Source organism: Sinocyclocheilus anshuiensis, unplaced genomic scaffold (genome assembly GCF_001515605.1).
Source record: "Sinocyclocheilus anshuiensis isolate Anshui unplaced genomic scaffold, SAMN03320099.WGS_v1.1 scaffold1148, whole genome shotgun sequence".
Classification (NCBI taxonomy): domain Eukaryota; kingdom Metazoa; phylum Chordata; class Actinopteri; order Cypriniformes; family Cyprinidae; genus Sinocyclocheilus; species Sinocyclocheilus anshuiensis.
Genome location: NW_015548259.1, coordinates 272209 through 287382, shown reverse-complemented (window position 1 = coordinate 287382; position 15174 = coordinate 272209). Strand labels below are relative to the sequence as shown.

Sequence of the window (15174 nt, the reverse complement as noted above, 5' to 3'; positions counted from 1 at the left end):
TAATGAAAAGTGACCTGGTGATCCTCTTGAAGCTGTGTCAATGTGTCTGCTGCCACCTAGTGTCCATATTGGGAATGGAGTGTTTTTTTCTCTAATGAAGGCACACTAATAAAAGGTTTGACTGGCCCTTCAGGCACGTTTGTGGTTGACCTGAGGCCTCATTAGAGGTCAATTTGTTGCTGTGTGCTGATTGGCTGTTCAGTCTCCTGCTCTGAACTGTTTACAGATGAGCAAATGCTGACGATGTGAGTCTCACTTCCCCCAGTCAACAGACACAATATACACAGCATTTCTGTGTACAACAGACACATACTGCACACTCTCAGCTCCTCTTCAAAAGTGTCAAAAGCTATGTTTTAAAATACAATGCAAGATGCAAAGAACGGCATTCTGTAAAGAATGTTTCTTACTGTTTATTTAGATTATGAAAACAGAAGAATAATCATATCAAAATGACATATGTAGATATATTTCATGAGATTTCTATTACTGATAAATCTCCATTAAAAAAAAAACATCTGATGTATGCAAACTGCAGAAATGTTCTGGACTTTAAAAAAACATTTAAAAAAATGTATAAAAATGATAAAACATCTTAATTCTGTTAGATTGTTATATTAAACACCTAGTACAGCTTTGGCATCCCTCAGTGCTGCTTTTTTCCTCTGCAAATCCCTTTCCTGTTTCTCCAGGTCTGGAAACACAAAGAACAAAGTCATTCTCATGAAACAGTGCCATTTAAGTCCCCATAATAATTCTCCTTTCTAATATGTGATTCATTACAAGGCACAAAGAAATTTACTCATTTATCCATTCAAATGATAAGTATATAAATTCAAAACGTACTGTTAAGGGGTTGAAATCATGTAACACTTTAGATTTAGGTGGTTACAAATGAAATGTACCTTGTTCCAGCTGAGTAAAAATGCAAGGCAGCTGTCCAGATGCCAACAATACTTTGAGAGCAACATCATAGTCTGTGGAATATTTCATAGCCTTTCAGTTGTATAAACAAAAACCCAGCATTTTATTGAGGGTTATAGAACATAACAGGGATATTTCAGATTCAATGCGAGTTAAGCTCAGTTGATAGTGTTTGTGACAATATAACAGTATAATGATTATAGATCAGTGATCAACACACACACAAAATAAAATTAAAATTTTGACCTGTTCCTTTTTACTAAAAAAAAAAAAGGCAAATATCGATTAGGATGAGAAACCTGTAATGGAAGTTAATGTGGCAGATTTTTGGAGAATTTAAAAGCAAAAATGTGGATCTCTTCATTTAAATTACATTAATCACTTTACATTCATTTACATTAATTATTCTGTTAAAATGTGTATTATTTGAGCTGTAAAGTTGTTCTCATCTATCATATGGTTATTTTCAGGTTTTAAGCGTTACATGGCAACAACAAAGTTGTAAAATGGTATATAACGACAGAGAAAAGTTCAGTTCACTTTTTATTCCCACATTAAAACCATGTAAACACTCATATTATGTCCTGTTGCTATACTAAAGAAACAGTATTTTAACTTCCATGGATTGGCCTCCATCACTTCCATTTTAAGTTACAAACTGTAACCAAGATTTTTTGTCATAGAAGGGACAAGTCAAAAATGATTGTTTTTGATAGCAAGATTATGCCACAAATGTTGACAATTTAGCATAAAGGTGAAGTTTATAAGATATTTTTTTGTTTGTTTTTGGCATTTTTGTCTTTATTGTGATAGGACAGATCAGACATGACAGGAAGCGAATTAGGAGAGAGGGGGGGGGTCAGGAAAGGTCCTCAAGTCGGGATTCGAACACGGGACACCTGAAGCGCAATGGCGCTGTATGTCAGCACGCTGCCCACAAGGCTATCGGTGCCAATGTTTATAAGATTTTTTTGTTAAAATATCTTCTCTCAACCCATATTATCATTCATTGACTATTGTAAGTATTGCATTCAAGGGTTTATCTCCCCAAAATGCGTAAACATTGAGCCTCCCAGGCACTAAAAAACATTTAGTGTGGTCCGCTCAAATCAGTCAATGTCTTTCCAGTTCAACCTATAGCAAGAGTTTGGACTGTGGCTACTTTAGCAGACAGAGAGAGAGGCTTTATAGCCAGTGTGTGGGACCATCGCTGACACATTACATAGGTAAAGAAATTCAGATTTGGTTTGTTACCAGCAAGCCAAAATTCGAAAGCTTGCCAAAATACACAGAGACAGACAACAGGGTAAAGGCCTGTTCACACCAAGGACGATAACTATAAAGATAACGATACAGATATAGTTTTAAAAATCACTTTCAATATTAAAGAATAGCAGAGTCCACACCACAGCTATAAAGGCACAGAGAAACGCTGCTGATGAACGATAAAAACATTGACAGCCAATCAGAATCAATCAGCAATAACAAGCTTGAGAGTTTAAAGCGGCAGACGAGTGTGCGCTTGGAATAAACGGATGATATCGTCTGCTGGTGTGGACGCTAATATAGTCATCTTTATAGTTATCGTTCTTGGTGTGAACGGGCCTTAAGAGGACAGTAAACATTGGTAATGCTTTTATAAGATGGATGAATTTGATCCAATGTTTGCATTTTAGTCGAGACGTTGAACTTGCTGAAGTTTCTAAACTCAAGTTTTTGCCACTTTACCGTCAAGCCCCGGATAAAATAAGATATTGTAAGGATAAGAATAATCAGAAGAGCGTGGGTGAAAGAGGCCTTTGCAAAGGTTGTTTACGAGGTGAAACTAGTAGCGCAGAAACCGCATACTTCACCTTTAACTTGTATTGAACCTGAAATATTCCACAAAACTGGCCTGAATCAAGGCTGTTCTCACCTTGGTGGCTGGCTTCCTGTGACTGCACTCTTTCTCCTAGGCTGCTCAGCTGAGACACGAGCTCTGAGAAGACTTCTTTAGTCCACCCAGCCTCATTACATCTGGTCCAGAATATGGCAGCACTGGACTGGGATTTCTCTGTGGTACCCACATCAGAAGCATCTGCTGCAGCGGGACGACCTGGTGATGAAGAAACCCCTGCCGGAGGAGAGGGTTCTGGTAGCTGCTCAGATTTTAAGTGAGATGCTTGTACTAAGAGTGAGAGTGTTTGTACTGCAGATATTGACACTGCTGGAACGTCAACAGTGGGGCTTGAATTCGGGGGTGATCCGGGCTGACCTGTGGGACCATCGCTGGCACGGTCCTGGTTAGGCGTAGGGTCAGTGGTACCTGGTAAGACTGGGTCAGTGGTTTGAGCTCTGGGCGGTGGAGAAGTTCTGCTTGTGGATGGTGGTTCCTCTTGTTCAGGGGCAGCGATAGACCCAGGTGAGGTGTACATAGCTGCTGGGGCTGCACCGGCAGGTGAAGAAGGTTCTAGACTGTACTCTGAAACAGAGAGAGAGTGTGTTTAAATAAATCTCTGTCCAGAGCCATCGCAAGGGCTGTGCCAAGTGTGTGACCACACAGGGTCTTGCACCTCTGCAGGGCCTCGCACCAAAATAAAGTGAATAAAGCCAATAGTTTAAAAGTTCACGTTTTTGTCCTTTGAAAGACTATAATAGGCTAGCTAAAAGTCAGCTAATAGTGAGTCAGTGTGTATCATGATGCTGTATTATTCTGCTTGGTAAATATGTTATGCAGTAGCCTTGTTCAAATCCGCTACTTCTCAGGAAATGGGAAAAAACACAGTATTTTTTATATAATTGAACACTGTGTTGTCAAAGCTGATATTGTGGCTGTGTATATGGTCAGACACTTGCATGTGTCATTATTTTGTGAACATTTTACCAAAATCAAGCTCAAGTGGAATTACCAGGTTTCTAACCAGCGAATGTCAGACATCTATGTGTCTTGTCCATCTTTGGCCGCATCTGAGGCAGTCAGTGCATCGCATTACATTTTTATCAACTTACAGGTTATAAAGTTATTGTTGCTACATGGCTGCTCATTTTTTTTTCTGCCACTTGGCCAAAATCTCATGTTTTTAAAGATGTAGTGCTATGCACAGGCTATTAAGACTATACTTGCTATGCTATATGACTGACGACAAATGCTAAAAGACATTATAACCAAATAATTATAGTGTTTACTGAGTAAAGAAAATGCTGTACATATTCAAACAACCATTCTTTCTTTATTTATCCTTGCATTGCAAACGAGCAGAGAGAAGCAGTCCAGAGTGTGTGCGGCACTTCATTCAAGATTGAGTTAGTTTTAGTCGCAAGCACTTTTTAATACTTTTCATTGGTTAAATATTTGCAAAACCCACAGACATAAAGGGTGACCAACAGTAATGAATTATGAATAAATAAATAAATAAATAAATGTGCGTGTGACTGATTCTTACGCATTCTTGTCAGTGAGCAAGCACTGTCAAGTTCATAGGGAGCTTTTTAAATTCTAATTTTGGCTGCCTCTGAATGGGTCAAACCACAGATTTTACTCGAGAAGTTCAAGAAAATACGCTAGACATCCAGGCTCATTCAGGCTATGTCTGAAATGATGTGCAGCATTCAGCTGAATGATAAGGTTTACTCTTGGTTTATCTGTCCATTAGATGCGTGTGAAAGTTGTGTTCGTTACAATAGCAACACCCCCCCATTCCAGAGGGCCTCACACCCCCCTTGCGACGGCCCTGTCTATGTCCACAGATTTACGCCTCTTTGAAATGACAGCAGCAAGACAAAAGAGAAATGAACGCACCTGATTCTGCTGAGGGTCCAGAGTCCATAATAACGCTACATGGAACAGTGATATGGTACATTTCTGGTTGTAACAAACTCTGAGAATCATCCTGAGAAAGAGAGAGCAATTACACTTCTGGCTGCAGGCAAGTTATAAATAGAACTTATACTATAAGTGAGTATAATCAATAATAAGTGAGTATAATGCACTGTTCAAACTGTTTTTGCATTTTTTAAAAAGAAATTAATACTTTTATTCAGCAAGGATGCATCAAATTGATCAAAAAAGACAGGAAAGATATTTATAATGTTACAAAAGATTTCCATTTCAAATAAATGCTCTTATTTTGAACTTTCCATTCAACAAAGAATCATGAAATTTGGCAGTAAAATTGTAGCAGTAAAGCATTTCTCTTTTCACTTTTAATAGCAGTCCTCTCCTGTGCCTGAAAAAACAAGGTATGTTTAGGATTTTGAACAATTTTGAAAAAAATACAAATACAAGAATACCACAGTTTACCGTGGTATTTTGGCAAAAACTTACTATAGTAAAGTTATTTAAGGAAACTTCCCTGACTGTTTCCCTTTGTTTGCAGGCCGTGTGAAAAACTCAATCCATCAACCACAGGTACAAATGTGTTTTTGTTTTTGAAAACAAATGAACGAGAAGTATCATCATTCCTTACTGTAAAGAAACAGTTTCATTCTTTTCAGAAGCTGACGATGATGACACAGACATTGATTCAGTGAGTCTATCTGTACAGAACACATCACTCACATCACACCATAAACAAGCACATGTATTTACTGATATTTTCATGTCATTTGACAAGGGGAAACAAATCACAGCAAAAACACAAAACAAGGACACGCAAAACCCCAATGGCACCTTAGAACAAAGACATTGTTTACTGTCTACATACATATCAGTCTGATACCAATGTCAAGAAAGATCCAAGGCTTGAGGACAAATAAATGAATGAAACAATCTCCCCCATATCTTTTTGGAAAACTTTTCCATAGCTTGGAATTTTACAAACTTTCAAGCCAGCAACATTGAGCGCAGAGGAACAAATTAACCAGGCCTCCTGGGCAAAATTGCCACCAAAAGTGACAAAAATGTAAATATTTTTAATATCTTCCCCCATAATGAGTTTTAAATAAAATGCTTAGAACAGTAACTTCAAAAATTTTAAAATACATCCAAAACCATTTAAATTTAGTACAATCATCACCATCCAGTATAGTTACATTACCATTCAAAAGATTTGTAATATTTCTAAAGTCTCTCATTCTCACCAAGACTGTATTTATTTGATCAAAAATACAATATATTAGTAATATTGTGAAATATTATTACAATAATATTATTTTAAAAAGTGTTTGATATAATAAAATATTTTAAAATCTAATGTATTCCTGCGATGGCAAAGCTGAATTTTCAGCATCATTACTCCAGTCTTCAGTGTCACATGATCCTTCAGAAATCATTCTAATATGCTGATTTGGTACTCAATAAACATTTTTGTGAAAACGATACGTTTTTTTCATGATTCTTTGTTGAATGGAAAGTTCAAAATAAGAGCATTTATTTGAAATGGAAATCTTTTGTAACATTATAAATATCTTTCCTGTCTTTTTTGATCAATTTGATGCATCCTTGCTGAATAAAAGTATTAATTTCTTTTTAAAAAATGCAAAAACAGTTTGAACAGTGCATTATACTCACTTATTATTGATTATACTCACTTATAGTATAAGTTCTATTTATAACTTGCCTGCAGCCAGAAGTGTAATTGCTCTCTCTTTCTCAGGATGATTCTCAGAGTTTGTTACAACCAGAAATGTACCATATCACTGTTCCATGTAGCGTTATTATGGACTCTGGACCCTCAGCAGAATCAGGTGCGTTCATTTCTCTTTTGTCTTGCTGCTGTCATTTCAAAGAGGCGTAAATCTGTGGACATAGACAGGGCCGTCGCAAGGGGGGTGTGAGGCCCTCTGGAATGGGGGGGTGTTGCTATTGTAACGAACACAACTTTCACACGCATCTAATGGACAGATAAACCAAGAGTAAACCTTATCATTCAGCTGAATGCTGCACATCATTTCAGACATAGCCTGAATGAGCCTGGATGTCTAGCGTATTTTCTTGAACTTCTCGAGTAAAATCTGTGGTTTGACCCATTCAGAGGCAGCCAAAATTAGAATTTAAAAAGCTCCCTATGAACTTGACAGTGCTTGCTCACTGACAAGAATGCGTAAGAATCAGTCACACGCACATTTATTTATTTATTTATTTATTCATAATTCATTACTGTTGGTCACCCTTTATGTCTGTGGGTTTTGCAAATATTTAACCAATGAAAAGTATTAAAAAGTGCTTGCGACTAAAACTAACTCAATCTTGAATGAAGTGCCGCACACACTCTGGACTGCTTCTCTCTGCTCGTTTGCAATGCAAGGATAAATAAAGAAAGAATGGTTGTTTGAATATGTACAGCATTTTCTTTACTCAGTAAACACTATAATTATTTGGTTATAATGTCTTTTAGCATTTGTCGTCAGTCATATAGCATAGCAAGTATAGTCTTAATAGCCTGTGCATAGCACTACATCTTTAAAAACATGAGATTTTGGCCAAGTGGCAGAAAAAAAAATGAGCAGCCATGTAGCAACAATAACTTTATAACCTGTAAGTTGATAAAAATGTAATGCGATGCACTGACTGCCTCAGATGCGGCCAAAGATGGACAAGACACATAGATGTCTGACATTCGCTGGTTAGAAACCTGGTAATTCCACTTGAGCTTGATTTTGGTAAAATGTTCACAAAATAATGACACATGCAAGTGTCTGACCATATACACAGCCACAATATCAGCTTTGACAACACAGTGTTCAATTATATAAAAAATACTGTGTTTTTTCCCATTTCCTGAGAAGTAGCGGATTTGAACAAGGCTACTGCATAACATATTTACCAAGCAGAATAATACAGCATCATGATACACACTGACTCACTATTAGCTGACTTTTAGCTAGCCTATTATAGTCTTTCAAAGGACAAAAACGTGAACTTTTAAACTATTGGCTTTATTCACTTTATTTTGGTGCGAGGCCCTGCAGAGGTGCAAGACCCTGTGTGGTCACACACTTGGCACAGCCCTTGCGATGGCTCTGGACAGAGATTTATTTAAACACACTCTCTCTCTGTTTCAGAGTACAGTCTAGAACCTTCTTCACCTGCCGGTGCAGCCCCAGCAGCTATGTACACCTCACCTGGGTCTATCGCTGCCCCTGAACAAGAGGAACCACCATCCACAAGCAGAACTTCTCCACCGCCCAGAGCTCAAACCACTGACCCAGTCTTACCAGGTACCACTGACCCTACGCCTAACCAGGACCGTGCCAGCGATGGTCCCACAGGTCAGCCCGGATCACCCCCGAATTCAAGCCCCACTGTTGACGTTCCAGCAGTGTCAATATCTGCAGTACAAACACTCTCACTCTTAGTACAAGCATCTCACTTAAAATCTGAGCAGCTACCAGAACCCTCTCCTCCGGCAGGGGTTTCTTCATCACCAGGTCGTCCCGCTGCAGCAGATGCTTCTGATGTGGGTACCACAGAGAAATCCCAGTCCAGTGCTGCCATATTCTGGACCAGATGTAATGAGGCTGGGTGGACTAAAGAAGTCTTCTCAGAGCTCGTGTCTCAGCTGAGCAGCCTAGGAGAAAGAGTGCAGTCACAGGAAGCCAGCCACCAAGGTGAGAACAGCCTTGATTCAGGCCAGTTTTGTGGAATATTTCAGGTTCAATACAAGTTAAAGGTGAAGTATGCGGTTTCTGCGCTACTAGTTTCACCTCGTAAACAACCTTTGCAAAGGCCTCTTTCACCCACGCTCTTCTGATTATTCTTATCCTTACAATATCTTATTTTATCCGGGGCTTGACGGTAAAGTGGCAAAAACTTGAGTTTAGAAACTTCAGCAAGTTCAACGTCTCGACTAAAATGCAAACATTGGATCAAATTCATCCATCTTATAAAAGCATTACCAATGTTTACTGTCCTCTTAAGGCCCGTTCACACCAAGAACGATAACTATAAAGATGACTATATTAGCGTCCACACCAGCAGACGATATCATCCGTTTATTCCAAGCGCACACTCGTCTGCCGCTTTAAACTCTCAAGCTTGTTATTGCTGATTGATTCTGATTGGCTGTCAATGTTTTTATCGTTCATCAGCAGCGTTTCTCTGTGCCTTTATAGCTGTGGTGTGGACTCTGCTATTCTTTAATATTGAAAGTGATTTTTAAAACTATATCTGTATCGTTATCTTTATAGTTATCGTCCTTGGTGTGAACAGGCCTTTACCCTGTTGTCTGTCTCTGTGTATTTTGGCAAGCTTTCGAATTTTGGCTTGCTGGTAACAAACCAAATCTGAATTTCTTTACCTATGTAATGTGTCAGCGATGGTCCCACACACTGGCTATAAAGCCTCTCTCTCTGTCTGCTAAAGTAGCCACAGTCCAAACTCTTGCTATAGGTTGAACTGGAAAGACATTGACTGATTTGAGCGGACCACACTAAATGTTTTTTAGTGCCTGGGAGGCTCAATGTTTACGCATTTTGGGGAGATAAACCCTTGAATGCAATACTTACAATAGTCAATGAATGATAATATGGGTTGAGAGAAGATATTTTAACAAAAAAATCTTATAAACATTGGCACCGATAGCCTTGTGGGCAGCGTGCTGACATACAGCGCCATTGCGCTTCAGGTGTCCCGTGTTCGAATCCCGACTTGAGGACCTTTCCTGACCCCCCCCCTCTCTCCTAATTCGCTTCCTGTCATGTCTGATCTGTCCTATCACAATAAAGACAAAAATGCCAAAAACAAACAAAAAAATATCTTATAAACTTCACCTTTATGCTAAATTGTCAACATTTGTGGCATAATCTTGCTATCAAAAACAATCATTTTTGACTTGTCCCTTCTATGACAAAAAATCTTGGTTACAGTTTGTAACTTAAAATGGAAGTGATGGAGGCCAATCCATGGAAGTTAAAATACTGTTTCTTTAGTATAGCAACAGGACATAATATGAGTGTTTACATGGTTTTAATGTGGGAATAAAAAGTGAACTGAACTTTTCTCTGTCGTTATATACCATTTTACAACTTTGTTGTTGCCATGTAACGCTTAAAACCTGAAAATAACCATATGATAGATGAGAACAACTTTACAGCTCAAATAATACACATTTTAACAGAATAATTAATGTAAATGAATGTAAAGTGATTAATGTAATTTAAATGAAGAGATCCACATTTTTGCTTTTAAATTCTCCAAAAATCTGCCACATTAACTTCCATTACAGGTTTCTCATCCTAATCGCGATTAGGATGAGAAACCTGTAATGGAAGTTAATGTGGCAGATTTTTGGAGAATTTAAAAGCAAAAATGTGGATCTCTTCATTTAAATTACATTAATCACTTTACATTCATTTACATTAATTATTCTGTTAAAATGTGTATTATTTGAGCTGTAAAGTTGTTCTCATCTATCATATGGTTATTTTCAGGTTTTAAGCGTTACATGGCAACAACAAAGTTGTAAAATGGTATATAACGACAGAGAAAAGTTCAGTTCACTTTTTATTCCCACATTAAAACCATGTAAACACTCATATTATGTCCTGTTGCTATACTAAAGAAACAGTATTTTAACTTCCATGGATTGGCCTCCATCACTTCCATTTTAAGTTACAAACTGTAACCAAGATTTTTTGTCATAGAAGGGACAAGTCAAAAATGATTGTTTTTGATAGCAAGATTATGCCACAAATGTTGACAATTTAGCATAAAGGTGAAGTTTATAAGATATTTTTTTGTTTGTTTTTGGCATTTTTGTCTTTATTGTGATAGGACAGATCAGACATGACAGGAAGCGAATTAGGAGAGAGGGGGGGGGTCAGGAAAGGTCCTCAAGTCGGGATTCGAACACGGGACACCTGAAGCGCAATGGCGCTGTATGTCAGCACGCTGCCCACAAGGCTATCGGTGCCAATGTTTATAAGATTTTTTTGTTAAAATATCTTCTCTCAACCCATATTATCATTCATTGACTATTGTAAGTATTGCATTCAAGGGTTTATCTCCCCAAAATGCGTAAACATTGAGCCTCCCAGGCACTAAAAAACATTTAGTGTGGTCCGCTCAAATCAGTCAATGTCTTTCCAGTTCAACCTATAGCAAGAGTTTGGACTGTGGCTACTTTAGCAGACAGAGAGAGAGGCTTTATAGCCAGTGTGTGGGACCATCGCTGACACATTACATAGGTAAAGAAATTCAGATTTGGTTTGTTACCAGCAAGCCAAAATTCGAAAGCTTGCCAAAATACACAGAGACAGACAACAGGGTAAAGGCCTGTTCACACCAAGGACGATAACTATAAAGATAACGATACAGATATAGTTTTAAAAATCACTTTCAATATTAAAGAATAGCAGAGTCCACACCACAGCTATAAAGGCACAGAGAAACGCTGCTGATGAACGATAAAAACATTGACAGCCAATCAGAATCAATCAGCAATAACAAGCTTGAGAGTTTAAAGCGGCAGACGAGTGTGCGCTTGGAATAAACGGATGATATCGTCTGCTGGTGTGGACGCTAATATAGTCATCTTTATAGTTATCGTTCTTGGTGTGAACGGGCCTTAAGAGGACAGTAAACATTGGTAATGCTTTTATAAGATGGATGAATTTGATCCAATGTTTGCATTTTAGTCGAGACGTTGAACTTGCTGAAGTTTCTAAACTCAAGTTTTTGCCACTTTACCGTCAAGCCCCGGATAAAATAAGATATTGTAAGGATAAGAATAATCAGAAGAGCGTGGGTGAAAGAGGCCTTTGCAAAGGTTGTTTACGAGGTGAAACTAGTAGCGCAGAAACCGCATACTTCACCTTTAACTTGTATTGAACCTGAAATATTCCACAAAACTGGCCTGAATCAAGGCTGTTCTCACCTTGGTGGCTGGCTTCCTGTGACTGCACTCTTTCTCCTAGGCTGCTCAGCTGAGACACGAGCTCTGAGAAGACTTCTTTAGTCCACCCAGCCTCATTACATCTGGTCCAGAATATGGCAGCACTGGACTGGGATTTCTCTGTGGTACCCACATCAGAAGCATCTGCTGCAGCGGGACGACCTGGTGATGAAGAAACCCCTGCCGGAGGAGAGGGTTCTGGTAGCTGCTCAGATTTTAAGTGAGATGCTTGTACTAAGAGTGAGAGTGTTTGTACTGCAGATATTGACACTGCTGGAACGTCAACAGTGGGGCTTGAATTCGGGGGTGATCCGGGCTGACCTGTGGGACCATCGCTGGCACGGTCCTGGTTAGGCGTAGGGTCAGTGGTACCTGGTAAGACTGGGTCAGTGGTTTGAGCTCTGGGCGGTGGAGAAGTTCTGCTTGTGGATGGTGGTTCCTCTTGTTCAGGGGCAGCGATAGACCCAGGTGAGGTGTACATAGCTGCTGGGGCTGCACCGGCAGGTGAAGAAGGTTCTAGACTGTACTCTGAAACAGAGAGAGAGTGTGTTTAAATAAATCTCTGTCCAGAGCCATCGCAAGGGCTGTGCCAAGTGTGTGACCACACAGGGTCTTGCACCTCTGCAGGGCCTCGCACCAAAATAAAGTGAATAAAGCCAATAGTTTAAAAGTTCACGTTTTTGTCCTTTGAAAGACTATAATAGGCTAGCTAAAAGTCAGCTAATAGTGAGTCAGTGTGTATCATGATGCTGTATTATTCTGCTTGGTAAATATGTTATGCAGTAGCCTTGTTCAAATCCGCTACTTCTCAGGAAATGGGAAAAAACACAGTATTTTTTATATAATTGAACACTGTGTTGTCAAAGCTGATATTGTGGCTGTGTATATGGTCAGACACTTGCATGTGTCATTATTTTGTGAACATTTTACCAAAATCAAGCTCAAGTGGAATTACCAGGTTTCTAACCAGCGAATGTCAGACATCTATGTGTCTTGTCCATCTTTGGCCGCATCTGAGGCAGTCAGTGCATCGCATTACATTTTTATCAACTTACAGGTTATAAAGTTATTGTTGCTACATGGCTGCTCATTTTTTTTTCTGCCACTTGGCCAAAATCTCATGTTTTTAAAGATGTAGTGCTATGCACAGGCTATTAAGACTATACTTGCTATGCTATATGACTGACGACAAATGCTAAAAGACATTATAACCAAATAATTATAGTGTTTACTGAGTAAAGAAAATGCTGTACATATTCAAACAACCATTCTTTCTTTATTTATCCTTGCATTGCAAACGAGCAGAGAGAAGCAGTCCAGAGTGTGTGCGGCACTTCATTCAAGATTGAGTTAGTTTTAGTCGCAAGCACTTTTTAATACTTTTCATTGGTTAAATATTTGCAAAACCCACAGACATAAAGGGTGACCAACAGTAATGAATTATGAATAAATAAATAAATAAATAAATGTGCGTGTGACTGATTCTTACGCATTCTTGTCAGTGAGCAAGCACTGTCAAGTTCATAGGGAGCTTTTTAAATTCTAATTTTGGCTGCCTCTGAATGGGTCAAACCACAGATTTTACTCGAGAAGTTCAAGAAAATACGCTAGACATCCAGGCTCATTCAGGCTATGTCTGAAATGATGTGCAGCATTCAGCTGAATGATAAGGTTTACTCTTGGTTTATCTGTCCATTAGATGCGTGTGAAAGTTGTGTTCGTTACAATAGCAACACCCCCCCATTCCAGAGGGCCTCACACCCCCCTTGCGACGGCCCTGTCTATGTCCACAGATTTACGCCTCTTTGAAATGACAGCAGCAAGACAAAAGAGAAATGAACGCACCTGATTCTGCTGAGGGTCCAGAGTCCATAATAACGCTACATGGAACAGTGATATGGTACATTTCTGGTTGTAACAAACTCTGAGAATCATCCTGAGAAAGAGAGAGCAATTACACTTCTGGCTGCAGGCAAGTTATAAATAGAACTTATACTATAAGTGAGTATAATCAATAATAAGTGAGTATAATGCACTGTTCAAACTGTTTTTGCATTTTTTAAAAAGAAATTAATACTTTTATTCAGCAAGGATGCATCAAATTGATCAAAAAAGACAGGAAAGATATTTATAATGTTACAAAAGATTTCCATTTCAAATAAATGCTCTTATTTTGAACTTTCCATTCAACAAAGAATCATGAAAAAAACGTATCGTTTTCACAAAAATGTTTATTGAGTACCAAATCAGCATATTAGAATGATTTCTGAAGGATCATGTGACACTGAAGACTGGAGTAATGATGCTGAAAATTCAGCTTTGCCATCGCAGGAATACATTAGATTTTAAAATATTTTATTATATCAAACACTTTTTAAAATAATATTATTGTAATAATATTTCACAATATTACTAATATATTGTATTTTTGATCAAATAAATACAGTCTTGGTGAGAATGAGAGACTTTAGAAATATTACAAATCTTTTGAATGGTAATGTAACTATACTGGATGGTGATGATTGTACTAAATTTAAATGGTTTTGGATGTATTTTAAAATTTTTGAAGTTACTGTTCTAAGCATTTTATTTAAAACTCATTATGGGGGAAGATATTAAAAATATTTACATTTTTGTCACTTTTGGTGGCAATTTTGCCCAGGAGGCCTGGTTAATTTGTTCCTCTGCGCTCAATGTTGCTGGCTTGAAAGTTTGTAAAATTCCAAGCTATGGAAAAGTTTTCCAAAAAGATATGGGGGAGATTGTTTCATTCATTTATTTGTCCTCAAGCCTTGGATCTTTCTTGACATTGGTATCAGACTGATATGTATGTAGACAGTAAACAATGTCTTTGTTCTAAGGTGCCATTGGGGTTTTGCGTGTCCTTGTTTTGTGTTTTTGCTGTGATTTGTTTCCCCTTGTCAAATGACATGAAAATATCAGTAAATACATGTGCTTGTTTATGGTGTGATGTGAGTGATGTGTTCTGTACAGATAGACTCACTGAATCAATGTCTGTGTCATCATCGTCAGCTTCTGAAAAGAATGAAACTGTTTCTTTACAGTAAGGAATGATGATACTTCTCGTTCATTTGTTTTCAAAAACAAAAACACATTTGTACCTGTGGTTGATGGATTGAGTTTTTCACACGGCCTGCAAACAAAGGGAAACAGTCAGGGAAGTTTCCTTAAATAACTTTACTATAGTAAGTTTTTGCCAAAATACCACGGTAAACTGTGGTATTCTTGTATTTGTATTTTTTTCAAAATTGTTCAAAATCCTAAACATACCTTGTTTTTTCAGGCACAGGAGAGGACTGCTATTAAAAGTGAAAAGAGAAATGCTTTACTGCTACAATTTTACTGCCAAATGTTTTAAAGATTAATTTACATGTAGTCATTTACATTTACATTTAGTCATTTAGCAGACACTTTTATC

General features: G+C 38.1%; 3 protein-coding genes across 10 annotated transcripts in view; 1 reads left to right on the top strand and 2 right to left on the bottom strand.

Moving 5' to 3' along the window:
* Nucleotides 1-470: 470 nt before the first annotated feature.
* On the bottom strand, nucleotides 471-4791 carry LOC107655483 (uncharacterized protein KIAA0754-like). Of its 3 annotated transcripts, XM_016442974.1 has the most exons (5): nucleotides 4703-4791; nucleotides 3179-3385; nucleotides 2840-3037; nucleotides 906-977; nucleotides 471-694 (listed from the first exon to the last, which is right to left on the bottom strand). In XM_016442974.1, the coding sequence occupies exons 1-5, from the start codon at nucleotides 4761-4763 to the stop codon at nucleotides 618-620; spliced, it is 615 nt and encodes a 204-aa protein (XP_016298460.1). In that variant the 5' UTR covers nucleotides 4764-4791; the 3' UTR covers nucleotides 471-617. The 3 variants fall into 3 exon arrangements, with proteins under 3 accessions (XP_016298460.1, XP_016298458.1, XP_016298459.1); XM_016442972.1 differs by having other exon boundaries at nucleotides 474-694; nucleotides 2840-3385; XM_016442973.1 differs by lacking the exon at nucleotides 906-977 and having other exon boundaries at nucleotides 475-694; nucleotides 2840-3385.
* A 503-nt stretch (nucleotides 4792-5294) lies between these two features.
* Nucleotides 5295-8888, top strand: LOC107655482 (uncharacterized protein KIAA0754-like). The gene is made up of 4 exons (XM_016442971.1): nucleotides 5295-5311; nucleotides 5383-5429; nucleotides 6498-6588; nucleotides 7906-8888. The coding sequence occupies exons 3-4, from the start codon at nucleotides 6528-6530 to the stop codon at nucleotides 8592-8594; spliced, it is 750 nt and encodes a 249-aa protein (XP_016298457.1). The 5' UTR covers nucleotides 5295-5311; nucleotides 5383-5429; nucleotides 6498-6527; the 3' UTR covers nucleotides 8595-8888.
* Nucleotides 8889-11295: 2407 nt separating this feature from the next.
* LOC107655511 (polycystic kidney disease protein 1-like 3) overlaps nucleotides 11296-15174 on the bottom strand; it is a 10229-nt gene continuing 6350 nt past the window's right edge. For 2 of the 6 annotated variants that reach the window (XM_016443001.1, XM_016442999.1), the window contains exons 15-19: nucleotides 15027-15055; nucleotides 14858-14889; nucleotides 14740-14786; nucleotides 13581-13671; nucleotides 11296-12263 (exon numbers count right to left, since the gene is read on the bottom strand). In XM_016443001.1, the coding sequence (XP_016298487.1) occupies nucleotides 11575-12263; nucleotides 13581-13671; nucleotides 14740-14786; nucleotides 14858-14889; nucleotides 15027-15055 (888 nt within the window). In that variant the 3' untranslated portion in view covers nucleotides 11296-11574. The remainder of the gene's footprint in view (nucleotides 12264-13580; nucleotides 13672-14739; nucleotides 14787-14857; nucleotides 14890-15026; nucleotides 15056-15174) is intronic. The other 4 variants (XM_016443004.1, XM_016443002.1, XM_016443000.1 and 1 more) reach the window with 4 other exon arrangements.